Source organism: Phoxinus phoxinus (assembly GCF_949152265.1).
Source record: "Phoxinus phoxinus genome assembly, chromosome: 18".
NCBI classification, from domain to species: Eukaryota; Metazoa; Chordata; class Actinopteri; order Cypriniformes; family Leuciscidae; genus Phoxinus; species Phoxinus phoxinus.
This window is the reverse complement of record NC_136893.1, coordinates 25249526-25270822: the sequence shown is the minus strand read 5'-3', so window position 1 is coordinate 25270822 and position 21297 is coordinate 25249526. Positions and strand designations below refer to the sequence as shown.

Genomic DNA, 21297 nt, shown 5'->3' with positions numbered 1-21297 from the left:
TGTGAGTTTTCTGTCACGAGTGGGAGACGAGAGACGTGGATTCAATTGCAGAGTGATTTAATAAGAAGACAAAAAGGTAAGGTACAACTCCAACACTGGGGAAACAATGGGAAGGTACACTGGGGAAACAACGGGAAGGTACACACGAAACACGTAACATGTACAACGAACCAGCACAGGACAGCAAAGACAGGAAGACTAAATAGGGAGGCAAACAAGGAGGGTAACGAGCAGGACAGGTGGGACAACTAAACCAATAATCAGATAACAAGGGGGAGGGACCAGACAATGACAAGAGCACATGGCCCCAAAATAACAAAACACCCATGTGCATCACCAGACAGGACAGACATGTGACATTACCCCCTCCCTACGGAGCGGCTACCAGACGCTCCATAAGACCAGGGCGGGACGGGAGGGACAGACCAGGGCGGGACGGAAGGGACAGGCGAAGCGGACAGTTCATCGGGCGGCCAGGGCGAAGCGGACAGTTCATCGGGCGGCCAGGGCGGTGAAGACCCCTCGGGCGGCCAGGGCGGTGAAGACCCCTCGGGCGGCCAGGGCGGTGAAGACCCCTCGGGCGGCCAGGGCGGTGAAGACTCCTCGGGCGGCCAGGGCGGTGAAGACCCCCCGGGCGGCCAGGGAGGTGAAGACCCCTCGGGCGGCCAGGGCGCTGAAGACCCCTCGGGCGGCCAGGGCGGTGAAGACCCCTCGGGCGGCCAGGGCGGTAGAGACCCCTCGGGCGGCCAGGGCGGTGAAGACCCCTCGGGCGGCCAGGGCGGTGAAGACCCCTCGGGCGGCCAGGGCGGTGAAGACCCCTCGGGCGGCCAGGGCGAAGGCGACAGTCCATCTGGCAGCCAGTGCGGAGACGACAGTCCATCTGGTGGCCAGGGCGGAGACGAACAGGGTGAAGACGACCACTCGGGCAGCCATGGCGGTGAAGACCAAAGCGGAACAGGAACAGACCCTTGCTCAGGAACTGCGACAGACACCACCGGCTCCGGAACTGGGACAGACACCACCGGCTCAGGAACTGGGACAGACACCACCGGCTCCGGAACTGGGACAGACACCACCGGCTCAGGAACTGGAACAGACACCACCGGCTCAGGAACTGGAACAGACACCACCGGCTCAGGAACAACAACAGCAACCGGCTCAGGAACAGCAAAAGACACCACCGGCTCAGGAACTGCAACAGACACCACCGGCTCAGGAACTGCAACAGACACCACCGGCTCAGGAACTGCAACAGACACCACCGGCTCAGGAACTGCAACAGACACCACCGGCTCAGGGACTGCAACAGGCACCACCGGCTCAGGGACTGCAACAGGCACCACCGGCTCAGGAACTGCAACAGGCACCACCGGCTCAGGGACTGCAACAGACACCACCGGCTCAGGAACTGCAACAGACACCACCGGCTCAGGAACTGCAACAGACACCACCGGCTCAGGAACTGCAACAGACACCACCAGCTCAGGAACTGCAACAGACACCACCGGCTCAGGAACTGCAACAGACACCACCGGCTCAGGAACTGCAACAGACACCACCGGCTCAGGAACAGCAACAGCCACCGGCTCAGGAACAGCAACAGACAGCGGCTCAGACACCGGCTCAGGAACCAGGGCGAGTAACTGGGACGGTCCCGGCAGGGCGAGCCGCTCGGGCGGGGCCGGCAGGGCGAGCAGCTCGGGCGGGGCCGGCAGGGCGAGCAGCTCGGGCGGGGCCGGCAGGGCGAGCAGCTCGGCCGGCGCGGCAGGGATGGCAGTTACCTCCGGGCTGGTCTCTGGGTTAGAACCCACCAGACGACCCGATGAAGAGGCTCCTCTCCTCCTCCGTCTCCGGACCACCGAAATCGGAACAGCAGACACTGGCTCCGACTCAGGAACAGCAGACACTGGCTCCGACTCAGGAACAGCAGACACTGGCTCCGACTCAGGAACAGCAGACACTGGCTCCGACTCAGGAACAGCAGACACTGGCTCCGACTCAGGAACAGCAGACACTGGCTCCGACTCAGGAACAGCAGACACTGGCATGTCTAGGATCCGAGCCAGACGCTCCAAATAGTCCATCATTGCCTGGGCGGCCCCACAAATGGTCATCTCTAAAGCGGTCTCTGGCTGGGCAGACGGGACGCGCGCGGTCTCTGGCTGGGCAGACGGGACGCGCGCGGTCTCTGGCTGGGCAGACGGGACGCGCGCGGTCTCTGGCTGGGCAGACGGGACGCGCGCGGTCTCTGGCTGGGCAGACGGGACGCGCGCGGTCTCTGGCTGGGCAGACGGGACGCGCGCGGTCTCTGGCTGGGCAGACGGGACGCGCGCGGTCTCTGGCTGGGCAGACGGGACGCGCGCGGTCTCTGGCTGGGCAGACGGGACGCGCGCGGTCTCTGGCTGGGCAGACGGGACGCGCGCGGTCTCTGGCTGGGCAGACGGGACGCGCGCGGTCTCTGGCTGGGCAGACGGGACGCGCGCGGTCTCTGGCTGGGCAGACGGGACGCGCGCGGTCTCTGGCTGGGCAGACGGGACGCGCGCGGTCTCTGGCTGGGCAGACGGGACGCGCGCGGTCTCTGGCTGGGCAGACGGGACGCGCGCGGTCTCTGGCTGGGCAGACGGGACGCGCGCGGTCTCTGGCTGGGCAGACGGGACGCGCGCGGTCTCTGGCTGGGCAGACGGGACGCGCGCGGTCTCTGGCTGGGCAGACGGGACGCGCGCGGTCTCTGGCTGGGCAGACGGGACGCGCGCGGTCTCTGGCTGGGCAGACGGGACGCGCGCGGTCTCTGGCTGGGCAGACGGGACGCGCGCGGTCTCTGGCTGGGCAGACGGGACGCGCGCGGTCTCTGGCTGGGCAGACGGGACGCGCGCGGTCTCTGGCTGGGCAGACGGGACGCGCGCGGTCTCTGGCTGGGCAGACGGGACGCGCGCGGTCTCTGGCTGGGCAGACGGGACGCGCGCGGTCTCTGGCTGGGCAGACGGGACGCGCGCGGTCTCTGGCTGGGCAGACGGGACGCGCGCGGTCTCTGGCTGGGCAGACGGGACGCGCGCGGTCTCTGGCTGGGCAGACGGGACGCGCGCGGTCTCTGGCTGGGCAGACGGGACGCGCGCGGTCTCTGGCTGGGCAGACGGGACGCGCGCGGTCTCTGGCTGGGCAGACGGGACGCGCGCGGTCTCTGGCTGGGCAGACGGGACGCGCGCGGTCTCTGGCTGGGCCGGCGCAGATCTCCTCCTCCTCCTCCGTCCTCCCCGACGGACGCCTGAAGACTCGAGGCTGGCCAAAACCACCGATGACGTCCCAACGCTGGATGGATCCAGTGACGAAGAATTCCTCTCCAGATTCCTTTGGGCGCACATCGAAAAATATTTGAACAAGGAGATCCCATTCTCCCTCTCTGCCGGACAAAGTTCGCTCCGCTGAATCCACATGTGGCTGGTTCGTTCTGTCACGAGTGGGAGACGAGAGACGTGGATTCAATTGCAGAGTGATTTAATAAGAAGACAAAAAGGTAAGGTACAACTCCAACACTGGGGAAACAACGGGAAGGTACACACGAAACACGTAACATGTACAACGAACCAGCACAGGACAGCAAACTAAATAGGGAGGCAAACAAGGAGGGTAACGAGCAGGACAGGTGGGACAACTAAACCAATAATCAGATAACAAGGGGGAGGGACCAGACAATGACAAGAGCACATGGCCCCAAAATAACAAAACACCCATGTGCATCACCAGACAGGACAGACATGTGACATTTTCCCAACGTATTCAGGTTTATAACTTTTACAATAAATGAATGAGAATAATTTTTTTCTTTTTCTTTTGTTTATAATTAATTGATTGAGGAATACGAAGAAGGTTGATGTCTGACTTTAAAAAAATAATGAGGAGGAGGGTAGTGAATGACGTCCCGGGTCACTAAACACCCGAGGTATACCTCGCATTTAAGGGTTAATGTTGTAGGTCAACATAATAATATGCTTTTTACAACTTAATTATGTATAATATGAAAGTAGAATTAGTATGTTAGTAAGTGTTTAATTTGGTTAACTTACTTTAAACAAAGTTCATAAACAGGTAAGTGGATAAATAGAGCGTTATTGGCAGACTTGGAATACTTTATATTAATGTTGAGGTTGGCAGAACACACACACAGACACACACACACACACACACACACACACACACACACACGCACGCACGCACTCCCTCACTCACTCAGCCTTCACACTCACTGGAGTGTTAAACAAAAATAATCTGTTTTTATTTTTCAAGCAAGTAAGTGTTATTTATTTTTATTAAAAAATGAACAAAACAGTTTTTAACTGGAAACCATTTGACCGATATAAAAATATGCTTTCTATAAATAAAGACACAGTTTCACTTTTGCCCAGCCACAGAGGTTCATCTGAAAGATAAATTTGTTGGATTAGACACAGATCATTATGATTCATGACTCATTATGATTCACAATAAATAACATTACAATGAATTTAGGTTAATTATTGTGGTCTGTTATCATATGGTTAATAATTAATAATTATAGTAATTCTTTGTGTTATCTATAATCATGCCAGCAACAACATGGCACTGTCCCCAATAACAGGTTATAATTATCTGGCATGTGCAAAAGCTAAATTTAAAACTATTATGAATTACAAAATAATTTATGAAACATGCGGGAAACATGTCAAAGGTAAAAAACTAAAATATAAAATCATTGTCATATATTATAATTAATAAATTGTGTAAATCAAATGTATAAGATTTAAAAAAACATGAGACCTGTTTTTTTTTTTTTTTTTTGTAAACTCGGTTATCATCCATATGTATATATATATAATATATAGTTGACTCTTGCCAACGTGATTTTATTTTGTTCACTTATTATTCATTACTAAAATATGATAGTGGATTTTTTTTCTAAATTAAACACACACAAACACACACTCGCAATTAGATATATTGTATATCGACCTATACATCTTGGAGCTAATCTGAATTATATTTCACATTGATTCAATCTGAGCCCAATTTGCTCATCCTTTCCAACAGATGCATTTCTCACAACACCAACACTGTACTGTACCCTCTGTGCCACGAGAGGGCGTTTCATCGGAAATACCCTTATACTGTCTACGGAAATACTATCTTGCTTTTATTAGCAGATACTGTTATTAATCTAACCACAACACAGTGGTAATGTTGATTTTGTGCTTTGGGAGAACGTGGCCCTTGAACCGTGCCCTTATATAAAATGCTCAATATAATAAAAAATAATTTTATTGCAAATATTGTCTTTTCAAAATCGTATTTATTTGTATTTTTTTTCTTTAGGACATCTGAATAATGCAAACTGACTGAGTTGGTAAATCTGTCTAAATGTGTCTTTGAAAATAATCTTAGATTATTTAAGCAGTGGTAGGCCTATGTTATATGTTATGTTAACCTGTGGTGGTATATGTTATGTATTTTATATACTCGTGACCGCATTACCACCTCGGGTGTGCATTATTTTTCTAATAATTCAACGGCCGTGTGCATTGACTGGTTTTTGAGGAGGTCTGGCAACATTTCAGTCGTTGTAAAAATGAAAACATAGATTTTATTGATATCTAATTAATAAAAATGAGGCAACAGATTACAAGCAATATTATTAATTAAATTTAACTAATTAGAATTGAGTAATAATTAATCAAATTAATTCATTAAATGTTAACCATTTAAAATGAGTAAAAATTACAAAATATATGTTATTGCCAACATTGAAGACACCTGATGTTAACAAGCAGAATCACTGAAGGAGAAAACCATAATTAAAGTCACCATTATGGAGATGAGTGTGTGTTTTAGTTGGGCTCTTCATACTTACATTATTAACTTTAAGTTTAGTTTGGCTGCTGTACATGAGTTATAATAGTCAAATGAACAAAGATAAATGATGATCTGATGGTGTTGGTTGTGTATTAACATAATCATCATTTCATTTCAGGTGTCTTCAATGTTGGCAATAACATATATTTTGTAATTTTTACTCATTTTAAATGGTTAATATTTAAGGAAATAATTTGATTAATTATTACTCAATTCTAATTTGTTAAATTTAATTAATAATATTGCTTGTAATCTGTTGCCTCATTTTTATTAATTAGATATAAATAAAATCTATGTTTTAATTTTTACAGTGATTGACTGCCATAGATACTGCATCCCTGCCTGTCTACCTTTGTAACTATCTTGCTTTCTGTCTGTCTGTCTGTCTGTCTGTCTGTCTGTCTGTCTGTCTGTCTGTCTGTCTGTCTGTCTCTCTGTCTGTCTGTCTGTCATATCTTTACTACCTAAATTGCTTTTCCAGAAATCCCACACCCCTATAAACTCTGGCAACATACAGCATGTCTTATAACAGCTGTGGCCATGTGGGTTTCTCTTTGGTAATGGGGAAGCAAACACAGACACGCATTATTAATGCAGGGAATGAATTTTATTGTCAAAATATAGATGTTTATTCACATCCCAACAAATAATGTATTTGACAAACATCCAAGGGAAGTTCAATTAATAAGCAGATTTCGATTTCCCTCAGAGGCACCGCATACTGTAGATCAACTTCATTTAGCTCTCAGATTGATCCTCCTGTCTTAAAATCTGGGAAATTACGGTTGGCTTCATTTTATGTCAATTATTCCTGGAAACTGATGCATAGATGTAACCACTGGCAAACTAGACTTTACAAAGTGAGATGTTTGGATGTTGAAAAGGAACTGCTTCACCAAAATAACTTTCAATTTACTATCAATTGATTTTTATTTTTTGTATGGGGAGAATAGTAGAAATCCCAATTGCAGAAAATAATTTGACACAATAGATCATGAAATGTATTTAGTGAAAATCCCTGAGATAACATTAGGGATCCCTGAAAATTAAGTTAATAACATCATAATATTTCACATTCATTGTCTGTTAAATTGAATGAATTGTGTGTCAATTGCATATTGTAAGAAAAACTTTTTTTGCAAGATTTCAAATATTATCCCATTAATCGGTGTCACTTCTAATCAAACCATGTTAAATGATTGACATAAATTATATCTTTAAAGCAATTTAAATACATAAACATCAGTGATTGGACATGTTGAATCCTGACTAATTGCTTTATTCAAGTAATGACTTTCAGATTTTTTAATTGCCTGACTTCATAAGCCAATACACGCAGTAAATGATTTATTTGTATTGATACAGGTTTGAGGGCAGTTTTTGAAGAATCCAGTCGTCCAATATTACCAGAGGCTGTACAAGAGAAAAATAACCAAGTCAAATTTATTGTGGATTTATGAAGATTGGAAAAGGACTGGTAGTCCAATGTGTGTATAATGAAGATGTGTGCCGTCACTTACTGTCTGAAGGATATCCATTATCTTCTTCCTCGATAGAGAACTGAGAGTAATGAAAGGCTTCAGTTAATAAATGTCAAATATTTTGAGTAATAGAGCATTTGATACTTCACATGGACGTGTTTCTGGTATATATGATTTGAGCAATTTATTCAGTTGCATATGCTAAGATGTTCTCATTCTTACCCATTCCGACATTGCTGCCCACACACGAGACTGAAAGACAAAAGTCATGCATTTTTATATTTATTTCAGTTATGTAATGTTCAATATCAGTGCAATATTGCCATGCAACACTTAAAAATGTCTGAATGTCCTTGCATTAGACTACACAATAGCAAAGGCATTGACATTTATTTCAAAGAAAGATTCACACTTTCATACACTGTGGTTCCTCTGCTAGAACGTGGACTTACAAATCCTATAGTAAGTACATGTTGTTAATTAACATTACTCAGTATGTAACGGTCACCAGCTGGAGTGCGCTTGAGAGCCACCAGAGGGCACTCCACATCCGACTATTATCACTCCCTCACAAACTACATTTCCCATAACTCACTGCCCGGACTCATCATCATTGATTACATTCACCTGTGTCTCATTACCCTGTTAGTCTCAGCCTATTTATACCATGTTCACTCATTCACTCACTGTGAAGTTTTGTATGTTGTGGCACTGCATTTCCGAGCGGTTTCCCTTGTTTCATGTCTCTTGGTTTTCTTGCCTGTTCTGTGGATTACTCTTTTGCCTCTGACCCCTGTTTGTTTGGACTGCCTACCTTTGTTTTGACCTAGTGATGGGCAATCCGGCTCATTTGACTCAGCTCACTGAAATGAACCGGCTCTTGTTTTGACTCACAAATGGCTCTTTAAAAAACCAACATGATGGTGGAGAGAGCAGACGCACTATGAATACTCATTCTCTGACTATACTATACTATAATACTATATCATCACTGCTCGACGCACAACGAAATGAGCCGGCTCACGAAAAAGAGCCGGATTGCCCATCACTATCAGTCGAAACGAATGTGTGTGCGCCTTTAGGCCTATATAGCCTAATAATTTTTTTGTTGTTCTTTGAATTAGTCAATTATTTTAAATAAAATTTAAATCATTCATTATTTCTTTATTACATAATGATTTAATTTCTATTGGCAATATTTTTCTAAATAGAGTCGTCTCTTCAGATATGCAAGCCAATTCCCGGCGTTCACCGTCAAAAGCCGGCTCTTAGATCCGGCTCATTCGCGAACGACCCATCACTACTATTGCCTGTATATCGGATTACGTGTCTGGATTGCCCCTTAATTAAAGCTAGCCTGGCTAACGTCAGACCTCGCCTCATTGAGACGTGGTCTGGGAACCACATGTTAATTTTCTCGTATTTGAGGCGTGGTTTACGAATGCCCAGAGCCGTTTATTGGGAGCTACGCATGTCTATCAAATGCGCCTGTACAGCTCATAGCCAATCGTTTCCATTATACCAGATGATGTATGTAGAGCGACAGAAATTAGACGAGGAAGAAGACGATGGGTCATAGATTTATGTGAACACGATGGCGTTCAGCGACTATTTCCATTTGTGCAAGACAAACATGAGGGTAGAATGTAAATCTGCAGTGCACATGTTGTTATAAACAAACTGCTTCGGTGTGTCGCATAGACGTCGTCGTCGTCTTGCTGCTCCCTCCCCGTTCTGTGATTGGTCCTCTCACTGAGGTGAAAATCTGGTCCATGGTATCCAGACTGCCTAGCAGCGTGAATAACATTGCGCTGTGCGCAAGGCAGCATGAGGAAAACCAGGCTAAATTAAAGCTGCATTTGGATCTCAACCTTCGTGTCTCGGAGCAGTTCGTAACAGCTTAAATGTATAATTACAATGTAACACCTTAAAATAAAAAGTGGGTTACACTTTATTTTAAGGTGTCATTGTTACAGTGTAATTGTATATTTAAGTACCGAGTAATATTACCGTAAGCAACTACATGCATTTACTATAGGGTTAGGGTAGAATTAGGATTTGGTTGAGGGTTAGTTAGTACATGCATATGTACCAAGGACACTGTAAAATAAATTGTTACCAAAAACTGTTACTGTATTTTATCAAATGCAATGAAAATATATATTTTTAAGTGTGTCTGAATAATTTTTGGGGCCCCTGCACTCCAGAACCTCATTACCTGAATACATCCTGCTGTTGCAGAACGTGACCTTGGCCCCGTCTCGGTTCAGCGGGGCGACGACCACCGAGTACACCTGCCCGCACACGATCTCGGACACGTCGCACGTGCTGCTGCCGGGCTGTGGGCTGCACACGTGAGTGCTGTCGCTGCCCGTGACCTCTGCCGTGTAGTTGGTGAGGGCGCTGCTTGACCTCCAGCGCACACGCAGCGTGTTATTGGTTCCTCTGAAGAGGCGGATGCCCGAGGGACAGCACTCACCTGAGAGATGAGAGCGTTAGATTTAACATGGGATATTATTGATGTTACACGTTACCCGGCATGAATTACTACAACAATTACTAAATAGCTTGGCTATTGGCTAACATTATTTCCCCCACCTTCATGGCCTAGATGATGTCAGCTGATAGGGAAATTTGTTTCTTAGACAAAATATTGTAGATACATTTTTATTTAGAATAAGGCCCCGTTTACACGTACATGGTTATTTTGAAAAAAAATTGAAAAATTTCCCTTCGTTTGTGCCCCTCGTTTACACGCAAACGGAGAATTCGCCTCTGAAAACGATTCTTTCTAAAAACTCCGGCCAGAGTGGAGATTTTGGAAAACTTTTTGCATGTAAACGGAGAAAAAAAGTTCGTGAAAAATAGTCAGTATGTGACTATTTTCGGGATTCTGATTGGCTAACGTGGGCTTGAGCTTCTCCTTGCACTGCCACCTACAGGTTTGGCATGCTCTTGACGGCATATACACGGGTTCGTGTAAACGAACACTTTTCTGAAAACTGACAGGTGTGCACAATGTTATTTTTGAAAACGGAGAGGCGTGAAATGTCCGTTTATGAAAATAGACGTCCACGTGTAAACGTAGCCTAAGTGTTATGTATAGTAAATAAGTGTTAGAAGTGTTATAGTTGTTCAGGTTGAGTTAAGCTTGATACATTTTTCAATTAAATATAGTGACTTAAAGTGTGGTCTACCAAATGGTTGAGTAGTACCTTAAAGGTTAGTAAATACAAACTTCCTAGACGGTTTTTCAGACTATGACTAACTATTAACGACTGGAAAACTAATTTGGTCACACTTTATTTCGATAGTCCACTTTAGACATTGTAAGTAACTTTGCAACTACATGTCAACTAACTGTCATTAGAGTATTAGTAGACTGTCTGCATAATATTTGCTAACACTTTATTTTGTTGGTCCCCCAACAGACGTTCTACTGACTATGAGTACTTGGCAACTACAAGTCAACTTATTCTCCTAACCCGAACCCTAACACCTAACCCTAACCTAACAGTCTACTGACCGTCTACTACAGCCTATTAATACTCGGATGAGAGTTAGTTGACATGTAGTTGCAAAGTTACTTATAGTTGGTAGAATGTCTAAAGTGGACCATCGAAATAAAATGGAAACACTAATTTTGACACCCACATTTCTGAATTGGAAGGCCTTTCAACTTTAAACATAGCTGTGAATAGTTTCTGTAGTTTTAAGTATTTTTTTCCTATATTTTCTATATATTGCTTTCTATTGCAGTTACAGTAATGTACATTTATGTACAATACATTTGATGCATATTGTATATGTAATATACATATATACATATTGTATTGGGCTGTATGTACTTTACACAGACAAAAAAAGCATTTATTTGACAGAATTTGCAAATCGTCAGTAAGCTGACTGTCTAGATAGCGAGGAGAATGTTTATATGGCAGCCAACAAATGGGCTGCAACATTTCATTTACATTCAGTTGGATATTGACTAAATAACTACTATATATTTTGGCTCTAATAAGTTTTTCCAAGAAAAAGACGAGAATGAACTTGCCGTCCTCCTTGATTTCATATTCTTTATGACAACAATGCACTTGAATGCATCAAATTCGTAATTGCGACTTCAGAAGTGGGAAGTAGGACATTTCTGATATAGCACATGAAGGCGGATTAATAATCACACCAGAAGTTTATGGAAGAAGTTCTATGTTTTATATGGTTGCTGTCTGATGAAAAACCCAAATGTCCACTTTTGGTTTTGAATTTTAACCATATATGTAACATTTAACGTGTAATGATATAATTTATAGTGCAAAATGTGACTAATTATGTTATTTTCATTTCATTTTGTAAGATTTTTAATAAGATATAGTTTTTTTCTGTTGAAATATGCATTTTTTGGAAACACTTTACATTGGACAGCGACAATATGCATTTGCGGTTTTTCTACCACTATTAATGGCAAGTTATTGGGAACGCACTGGCAGAAAACCCATGATAGGTGCACTCCGCCTTGTGCCCGGTGCGACTGATCGCTTCCAGGGAGACGGTGTAGTTAGTGCCGCAGGTGATGCACCCCATCACGCATCCGGTCTCCATGGTGTGACACTGCGCATTGCCTCGTGATGAAGACAGGGAGGCGATGAAGGTCTGGGCGCCGTTAGCGTCCGACCAGGTCACGTTGGTCATGGCCTGGGTCACCTGGCTCACCGTGAGATTGTCTGGGCAACAAGGTGCTGGAAAAATAAAATAAATAAAAGTATATTAGTAGACTTTTCAACTAAAAAGACATTTCTGTTCCAGAACCCAAACACAGCACGCTCAAAAACTCACACAAAGCACACAAGCGACTTTCCTCAAATTTGATTTCAATAGATTTCTGTTAGCATGTTGCTAAGCTAATGTCGCCATAAGCTTAAATATACAGCACATACTCTACAAATGTTAGTTTAAATAGCCCATTTTTCTAGTTTTATTAATACTTTTTGAAGAAAATTTATTTATATTATCTTAAAACTTGAATTATTTTCTTAAATCATCTTGAATATTTTGGAACTTTGGAATTTGGAACTTTGGAATTTCTTTTTTAACACATTTGGCTTCTTGGCTCTCTGAATGTCCATGGAAAGCTAACCTGTTTCCAGGGGAATGGTGTAGCTGGGCATGCTCTTTCCAGCTGAGGAGGACGCGGTGGCACTGACTTCATAGACGGAGCCGCAGGGCAGGTTGGGCACCTGACAGGAAGTGCCATTTGAGTGACAGACATGCATGTCACCCACAGTGCCAATCACAGTGACTGTGTAGTTGGCAGCTGTGTTAGCCGAAGTCCAGTTAACCAGCACACTAGACAAGTTACCCTGGGTCACACCGATGATCTCAGGCATGCATGGAGCTTTTTGGAAAAAAAAGAGAAAATGTGTCAAAATTTTACATCTGTGGCACATATTCATGATCTAAATTCAAATTGAGTGTGTGAGTATACCTGTTTCATGCGTTTGTGAACTGCAGGTGAGGTTGCAGCCGCTTACGTCGTTGCATGGTATGACGACTACGCTGTACCTGCTGTTGCAAGTGAGGTCAGAGAGGGCGCACCTGGGCGCCGTGTCGTTACACAGAACCGTTTCTGTTGCATCCACAGCACGAGTCTCATACAGATCCGCACCACGCACAGGAGACCACTGTACCATCAGCGTCTCCCAAGAAACTGCAGAAACCGTTGTGAGCTCTGGACAGCAAGGCACTGTGGAAAGTAAGTGAAGATAAATAAGGTTAATGAATAAATGAATGCAGTCATCGCAATATAATGGAGAAAACCATGCGGTTGCAGGATTATGGGCAAAATGTGGCGCATATCTATATATTAAAGGACTCAGTATGCTTCTGCGTCAACTCCACGGCGTAGCTACGCCGTCACTCCTATGGCGAATGTCTTTGCTAGTTTGTTTTGGTTCCGTGCGCCGGTTCCGCTTTTTCATTTCCGACAATGGCGAGCGAAAGAGAGAGAGTGTTGTTGCAGCTGGAGCTAATCGACGTTGAACAACAAATGATTTTATTGCAAATGTTTAATTGCAGAAGAAAAAGAAGACGTCGTTGAAACAAACAGTGCAGTGGTCACTTTAAAAATGGCGGTATAGCGGGAGGGGGAAACCGGAAAAGCTACACTCCGGAAATGATGTATAATCTGACCAATCACAGCCCTTGCGGTCTGCGTCGCCTGCGACGCGTAGTTAACATTTTTTGGAGGTGCACGTCGAGCTACGGCGGAGGGGTCGGAGAGGGGTTCGCGGAGACGCAGAGGGGTCTGCGGGGGTACGCCGTCGATTCGACGCAGAGGCATAAAACAGGCTCATATTAAGTTTCTGTAATTATGTCAAAATTATGGCACCGTGGGAAAACAGCATTTAAGGGGGGCTGTACAGATATATGTGATGTGTTCAAAGACTCTTAAGTTTTCTTCCCTGTGTTGATGTAATTGCAATTTAAAGGGTAAGTCTGGATAGGATATATCGAAGGGTTTGTCCCTTTGTTTAATTAGACTAAATACTTTAGTTTACATTAAAACCATGCCCATGGGTGCGTCTCTATGCCTAAATTGATGCCTTCCTCGTTTGCTCGCTGCTCCGTCCTCCAGCCCGTGACCCCAAAAAAACAATTGAACTCAGCCATCTTGAAGGGCATCTCTATTCTCTAATTGCACCACAAGGAGGCGAGGAAGCTTCCTGAGGAGCCATGAGCGAGGATACACAGGTGCACCCTTCCCTCACATCCTAACGGGTGGAGCAAAGACACGAGGAAAGGAAACGAGGATGCACAAATAAGAAATGAGAAGCACCCCATGATTTGCTACCCGCTATTACTAGTACGGGAAAGATCATTCTAGAGACCATGTGATTGGACAAATTAGGCTGTGAGCCCTTCCTTTTGGCTGGTTTTCTCGGAAGAAAGAAGAAGTTAATTTTATATTCGTTAAAGTGCTAAAGTGCTTTCTGCATATAATAACATGAAGCTCTCACAGGTGGTGTGGTTGACGAGAGGTCCCGGGGGACTGGGTCCAGCCTGGTTGTGTGCAAACACACTCATGATGTAGGAGTATCCGCAGCTGCAGTAAAACTGACAGCGAGGCTCAGTTGAGTTGCACGTCCCCTCGATGCCATCATCACTCTTAATAAAGGTAGTGTAGTACTCTGCGTGAGGGACTGGGCTCCACTTCACAGAGCAGTTTCCAGCCACCACCTCCTCCACCCAGATAGGCTGTGGGGGACAAGGGACTGACAAACAACAGCATAGACAATTAGAGGCATTGCAAAGGGCAAGATTTTCAGTGATAATGGCTTAAACTTCACTCAGCTGCTCACACAAAGTTAATGATTCTTCATAAGTCTTGGAATATAGCGCTTCGGATATAATGACTAAAAGGCATAGTTTAGGATTGACTAACCTCTTTGCATGTGAATTAAGTAACAGAGCCAATGAATATGGCTAAAAATTCAGTAGGTGTCTTTAATATGTAGCCTACTGTAAATGTAGTTGGACATGTATTTACGTGCTAATGGTTGTCACATAATAACCATGACATGTTTTTGAATGTGCTGTATAGTTTAGTTTCAGTAAACAGTCTGGGAGGACTGATGAGGGAGCTCCTGGAGAGTTAAGCCATAATTAAACACACCTGAACCAGCCAATCATGTCAATCAAACTAATCAAACTTCAAGGCAGTTGTGTAAGAGTTAAACTCTGCAGAAAACCCTGACAATATTAAAGGGATACTTCACCTCTGGAAAGATGAATGTGTATTTAAAATGGGTAATTTATTTAGTAGAAATGTGAAATTATGTTTTACTTCTAGACTGAAAAAAGCCATAAAATGAATTTTTGGCTTATGGGGATGAAAGACAACAACTCCCAGAATGGACTTGCTTCACTGCCCTACGAGGCAACTCCCAAGCCACGCCTACCGGTAAGAGAACGCAGTTAACAAGGCTAAGCTTCTAGTGAGTCTCCGTGACGAGTTTGCCCGGGATTTTTATATCTCCCAAAATATACAGGATTCGGCTTTTGCGTTCTACAGTCGCCATTCATCATGTTTACTGTGGCGAGCAGGACGAGGCTAGGGCCGCGGGAGAACGGCACGAGGCCGGTGGCGTGATTACTGATGAGCAGCACCTGTGAGACGCACCGGTCTCGTGTCTCTAAGGGAGGAGCGGGAATTTTCTTAGCAATGCAAAATCAACCGATCACTTGTTTAGCGTTCATGTAAACACTACATTCAGATTCACCAATCGGAATGAATTCAGTTAATTTGAAACAAAAGGTCTGCATGTAAACAATGAATGGCGACTGCAGAAAGCAAAAGCCGAATCCCAGACATTTTGGACGATCTCGTGGCCGGCCATGTCCGGGAAAAAGGAAGTATGGTAACCCCTACTACTCAGCTTTTTTTACAAGAGCCCGTTAGCTTAGCTTCCAAATAAAAGATGGCTGACACTGTTTGTACATTCTGTGAGTGAGATCCCACCCTCTATGGGTGGGTTGAAAACATGCGGATCTAGCGCCTACTACTGGCTGTAGTTTTTAGCCTCTGACCAAAAAATACTCAGATGACGCAACATTATGATTTTTGCGTCATCTGACGATTTTTTTCCAGACAAAAAATACATAAATCTCTCGTCTCAGGGGGATATGAGGGAGGAAAGCACGGCAATTCAAAAATACTACAGGCTTTCTACTGCTACAAAGCTTAATGCTAAATCCTGAAGTATCCGTTTAAGTACATCATACTGAGCAAGTCCTGTTATCCAAGCATGAATTGTTTGACTCACATGAAATAATCTGAACTGGGTACGAGGGGACACTGTTTCCGCCCTTGTTGACAGCGATCACTGTGACAGAGTTGGCCTCTCCACAGCTCAAAGGAGTCAGGACGCAGGAGTTGCTAGACGAGGAGCAGTTCTGGCCAGTCAAGCTCAAGGCCACATACTGCTCTGCACCCTGGGCTGGGTCCCACGACACCACAATACCTGCGTCAGGGGTGCTGGTCACCACCAGTGCAATAGACTGAGGAGTGGGAGAACCTGCGGAGACACACAAACAAAGTTTAATGTGCATTAACTACATCAATAAACATTTCCAGTCCTGCACAGTGTAGCTTCAACCCGATTAAACACACCTGGGTCAGCTAATCAAGGCCTTTCATGCAGGTGTGATATAACAGGTTGGAGATAAACTCTGCAGGACGTCGGGCCTCCGTGAGTCCCGTAAAGCCCTGCCTAATATGCTGTACTTGGTGTTGATCACTTTCTCTTCCTTAAGTGTGATTTAGAGGTATGACATTTTTTAAATTAAGTAATCTCTCTTTCTATTCCTATCCACTTACGTGTGGTCTGGCAAATTGTGAAGTCATCTCCGGGAATGTTCTCGGGACTCCAGGCGTTTCCCTTAATACAATAAAGGGTTCCTGCCTCCAGCTCTGGAAAGAGAACCTGAGTGTCTGTGGTGTTGAGGCGACTTTGGCTGTATGAGCCGTCTTTGATGATGCTGAGGCTGTAGAGGACAACATGATTGACTGGCTCCCACTTCACCAGGATGCTGCTGTTACTGGGAGAGCTGGTGTTGAACTGAGGAGCAGGAAGGACTGGGATCCAACAGAATGAGGAAGAGAGAGAAACAATAATGGATCAGAGATCAAACAGACAGCTGCATTGTGACCAAAAGTTTAGTTTTTTTTCTCTCTGAAGATTGAATCCCGAGCTAAGTGATCTAATTCTGAGGTAAAGGTTAATTTTGTTCAAGTGAAATAGACATGAGAGACAACTGACAGGTGTCAGATGGTGTGAAGTAATCATTGCCTTTTCATTCCTGTCCTTTCCTACTTGCCCTTTCTCTTCCCCTCCACTCGTTTCCTGTTTTACCCTTTCCTTTCATGTCCTATCCTGCCCTCGTTCTAGCATGTCGTGTTCCTCCCTCTCCCGTTCTTTTCTGTTCCTTTTATTCCTTTCTGTTCCCTTCTGTTCTTTTTCATTCCCTTACGTTCTCTGGCGTGTCCTGTCTGTTTATCCCTAATTCCTTTCTGTTCCCTTCTGTTCTTTTTCATCCCCTTACGTTCTCTGGCGTGTCCTGTCTGTTTATCCCTAATTCCTTTCTGTTCCCTTCTGTTCTTTTTCATTCCCTTACGTTCTCTGGCGTATCCTGTCTGTTTATCCCTAATTCCTTTCTGTTCCCTTCTGTTCTTTTTCATCCCCTTACGTTCTCTGGCGTGTCCTGTCTGTTTATCCCTAATTCCTTTCTGTTCCCTTCTGTTCTTTTTCATTCCCTTACGTTCTCTGGCGTGTCCTGTCTGTTTATCCCTAATTCCTTTCTGTTCCCTTCTGTTCTTTTTCATTCCCTTACGTTCTCTGGCGTATCCTGTCTGTTTATCCCTAATTCCTTTCTGTTCACTTCTGGTCCCCTCTGTTCTCATCCATTACCTTCGGTCCCTCTCTTCCCTTTCCCTTCCCCGTCCAGTCCAGTCCTTCCCTGTCCTGCCCTTCCCCTTGAATATTCTGACTGTCCCTCGACTGTTCCTTTCTAATCCCTTCCTTTCCCCATTCTTTTCAATCAAAACTAGTCATGGGATCTACTCTTACCACTTCCTGGGGTGTCGTAAATAAAACAGTTCTCACATTGCTTAAAATGTTTGAAGAAAACACCCCATTGTGCTGTTATGGATCATATGCATGACGTAATTCTGTGGATATTTGTAAGTGATATGCTTTCTGTTCTGGGAATTAAGGTCTCTTCCCTTATTATTTTCTTGTGGCCATCTCAGGTGGAAAACGTGCTACCTGAACAATGAAACAACTCTGCTGAGGGCCCTAAGGTGAAGACACAGAATACATTTTCTGTGCCCAGTCCCTTGAGGAGGGCAGCCCTTTTGTTATAGTTCAGATTTTTATACCTGGATAGGTATACATGCGTGAGAAACCTATTTCATTGAAAATGTGAACATATGCACACTGCTAAAAATCAAGGCCATGAGATCAGCTATGTAGCTTATCCTGATGTTTTTTTTTTCCCCTCCAAAGAGAGGATAAGGTTTCTGCACTGGGTGAGGGTTAGAGAATAGCCAACTCTGTCCCTTCATGAATGGATCATTTCTTTGGCCTCTAGGTCAAAGAGGGTGGAGAGAGAGGAGAAAAATATACCTGTCTTTGCCTCCACGGAGATGGATGGCTGGCTTCTGCCGGCACTGTTGACAGACATGACACTGAGAGTGTAGTCTGTGTATGGCTGGAGGTTGGTGACAGTCCCCGGAGACGTGGGTACTGGGATCTCTGAGAAGAAAGATCCGTCGTTTGTCTCAGCGCGCAGGATGTAGGAAGTTGCACCCGAGACCTCAGTGAATTCCACAGTGATACTCCGGCTCTCTTTCGAGGAGGCCATGTCAATGGCGGGCACATCGGGAGCTAAACATAAGAAGAGAAATCGCACAGTTCCATTCATTAAACAAATCATCAGTTTACAGCAATTAACAATGCTTTTGGTATAGGAGCCAAACTGATTTATAAATGTTAAACTGCAACATGGTCAGTTTATCAAACAAGATGCTAAGCCTAAAATAAGGTTTTATGACCTGGAATTATGAGGGAATTTCCCAGGCAAAGAAAGGTCAGTTTTTCACACTGTCTACTCTTGAGCAAGACATCACCAGTTTTCAGTATACGCACCAGTAGATCCATCCACACTAGTGTCTGCAAGCATGTTCATGAGGCTGCCCAGGGCCTCGACACGAAAGGTGTATGCAGTGTTGGGACTCAGGGAATTAACGGAGCCCATAATGGTGTTCTGTCCAAAGCTGGCAAAGACCACGGGGACTGGAGAGTTCCTGAGGGAAGCTGTGACTCTGTAGGACAATGCACCTTCATACCTGCTCCAGCGCAGCACTGCACTCTTTGACGTCACCGTAAAAATACTCACGCTCATTGTGCTGCCTGAAAAAAATGATACAAGAAATGAATATTTCTGAGGTATTCATCAATGATGTTGATTTAATAAAAATGACAACCAGAAGCAGTGTATTTAATGAGTTTGAATTTAAACAGATACTGTAAATTGGATCCAGATGAGCAGTACCTGATGCCTGTAAATGAAACAATTCAAAAGGACTTTTATTAGATTTAAACATTCGTTTATAAGTAAACAATTGTGCATTGTCGCTATTATTTTTCATAACTGCATAATGTTTCACAGAGAAAGTTAAAATATGAATGTATGATACAATCATGGAAAACATTTATTTATATATATATATATACATATACACACACACACACACACACACACATATTTTTTACCATATATAAGTAATTACCATATTCCTACATCAGTCTATACAAAATTTTACGGATCTGTTCATACATGAATAAAGGGTAAAATAAATACATAAATAAATAAATAGATAGATAGATAGATAGATAGATAGATAGATAGATAGATAGATAGATAGATAGATAGATAGATAGATAGATAGATAGATAGATAGATAACTAAATAAAATGTGAACCATAAAACTGTACCTGTGAGAATACTCCAAGCAAAAACATCAGTCCCTTGATTGCTCCAAGGCCCGCCATCTGTTTTCTCTGTTTGAAATCCTGGTTTCTCTCTTTAAAAAATGTGTTGGACTAAACTCTGCACTCTCTTCTGTTTCTTGTGTCTTGGCTGAATATACATAGAGCTTTTCTTGAAGGCATCTCAGATACTTTAACATAGCCCCGCCTCCTCAGAAGAGCTGGCCAATAAGAGCTTGGGATGAGAATGAGCTAGCCAATCAGAAGTGGAGAAGTGAAATGCATGCAAACAGGTGTAACAGAAGACTGGGGGATGATGTCTATGCAGTCTAATGCAAACTAGTGCAGTTTATTCACGTTTGTGCAGTTTCGTTGCCACTTAAGGTAAAATCATTCATTATAAAGAGTTATCCTGCCCCTGCAATATTTTCTTTAAACAAAAAAAAAAAGTAAATAAAGAAAAAGGAGAGTACATTTTATTTTTGTAATTTTGAGATGGTCAATTTAGTTTATATGTATAATTATAAAGGCTTCTGGACCCAGGAGACATGCCCCGCTAACAGTTCAACATGTGTTTGGGTAATTCTTCATTTATGGGGACAACAAGTGGTGTCCCTAATTTGTTGTTGAAATAAACTTTATGAATAATAAAATGTTTGCATATGTGTATTTTGTAATTTGTGGACTGTTCAAAAAATTTAAATAAATTTAATAGCCTACATATTTAATTGAGTTTGAGAGATTTGATGTGTAATAAAATCTGAATGTGCACCATACATCAGGTATCCTGGAGTAAATGCAACAATACTTTTTTTACACACATAGAGTGGTTATATTGTGAATATAGATTTTATTTTAAAATTTAATTTGTTTTTATTATATTGTAAGGAAAAGTTAACTTTCTGTGGTTGTCATTGTCCTTTTAACAATGGATGTCACGCCTTAAATAAAAAGGGGAATTCTGTGAATTATGTTCTACTTTTTTCTGAGTAAGGTTAGATAACTTGCAGATTTTACATTTTAATATATATTTTCATAAACATAGTCTTCTTAATATTTCCAAAATATCCCCGGATCTTGAATCTATCATGATGGCAGTTCCCATTGTAGGAACATCTTGGTGGAAATAGTGGTCACACAATGCTAAATATATAGGCTAATATAACATTTACTAACAATGAACAATCATTCTGATTTATTCATCTTAGTTAATGTTAATTTCAGCATAATACTGTACATTTACATGCAAACGTTGTAGGCTATTTGTTTACATTAATGCAATCACTGTAAACGAACATGAACAAACAATGAACAATATTGTACTAACATTAATAAAGATTAACAAATGCTTTTAAAAAATTGCTCATTTATAGTTCGTGTTAGCTAATGCG

General features: G+C 43.6%; 1 protein-coding gene across 2 annotated transcripts; it reads right to left on the bottom strand.

Moving 5' to 3' along the window:
• Nucleotides 1-6470: 6470 nt before the first annotated feature.
• Nucleotides 6471-20067, bottom strand: LOC306985667 (fibronectin type III domain-containing protein 7-like). Of its 2 annotated transcripts, XM_079588183.1 has the most exons (13): nucleotides 19908-20067; nucleotides 19064-19327; nucleotides 18542-18802; nucleotides 16735-16992; nucleotides 16181-16432; nucleotides 14375-14629; nucleotides 12844-13101; nucleotides 12496-12753; nucleotides 11843-12097; nucleotides 9580-9840; nucleotides 7584-7613; nucleotides 7401-7440; nucleotides 6471-7293 (listed from the first exon to the last, which is right to left on the bottom strand). In XM_079588183.1, the coding sequence occupies exons 2-12, from the start codon at nucleotides 19317-19319 to the stop codon at nucleotides 7418-7420; spliced, it is 2367 nt and encodes a 788-aa protein (XP_079444309.1). In that variant the 5' UTR covers nucleotides 19320-19327; nucleotides 19908-20067; the 3' UTR covers nucleotides 6471-7293; nucleotides 7401-7417. The 2 variants fall into 2 exon arrangements, with proteins under 2 accessions (XP_079444309.1, XP_079444310.1); XM_079588184.1 differs by lacking the exon at nucleotides 19908-20067 and having other exon boundaries at nucleotides 19064-19459.
• Nucleotides 20068-21297: the final 1230 nt, after the last annotated feature.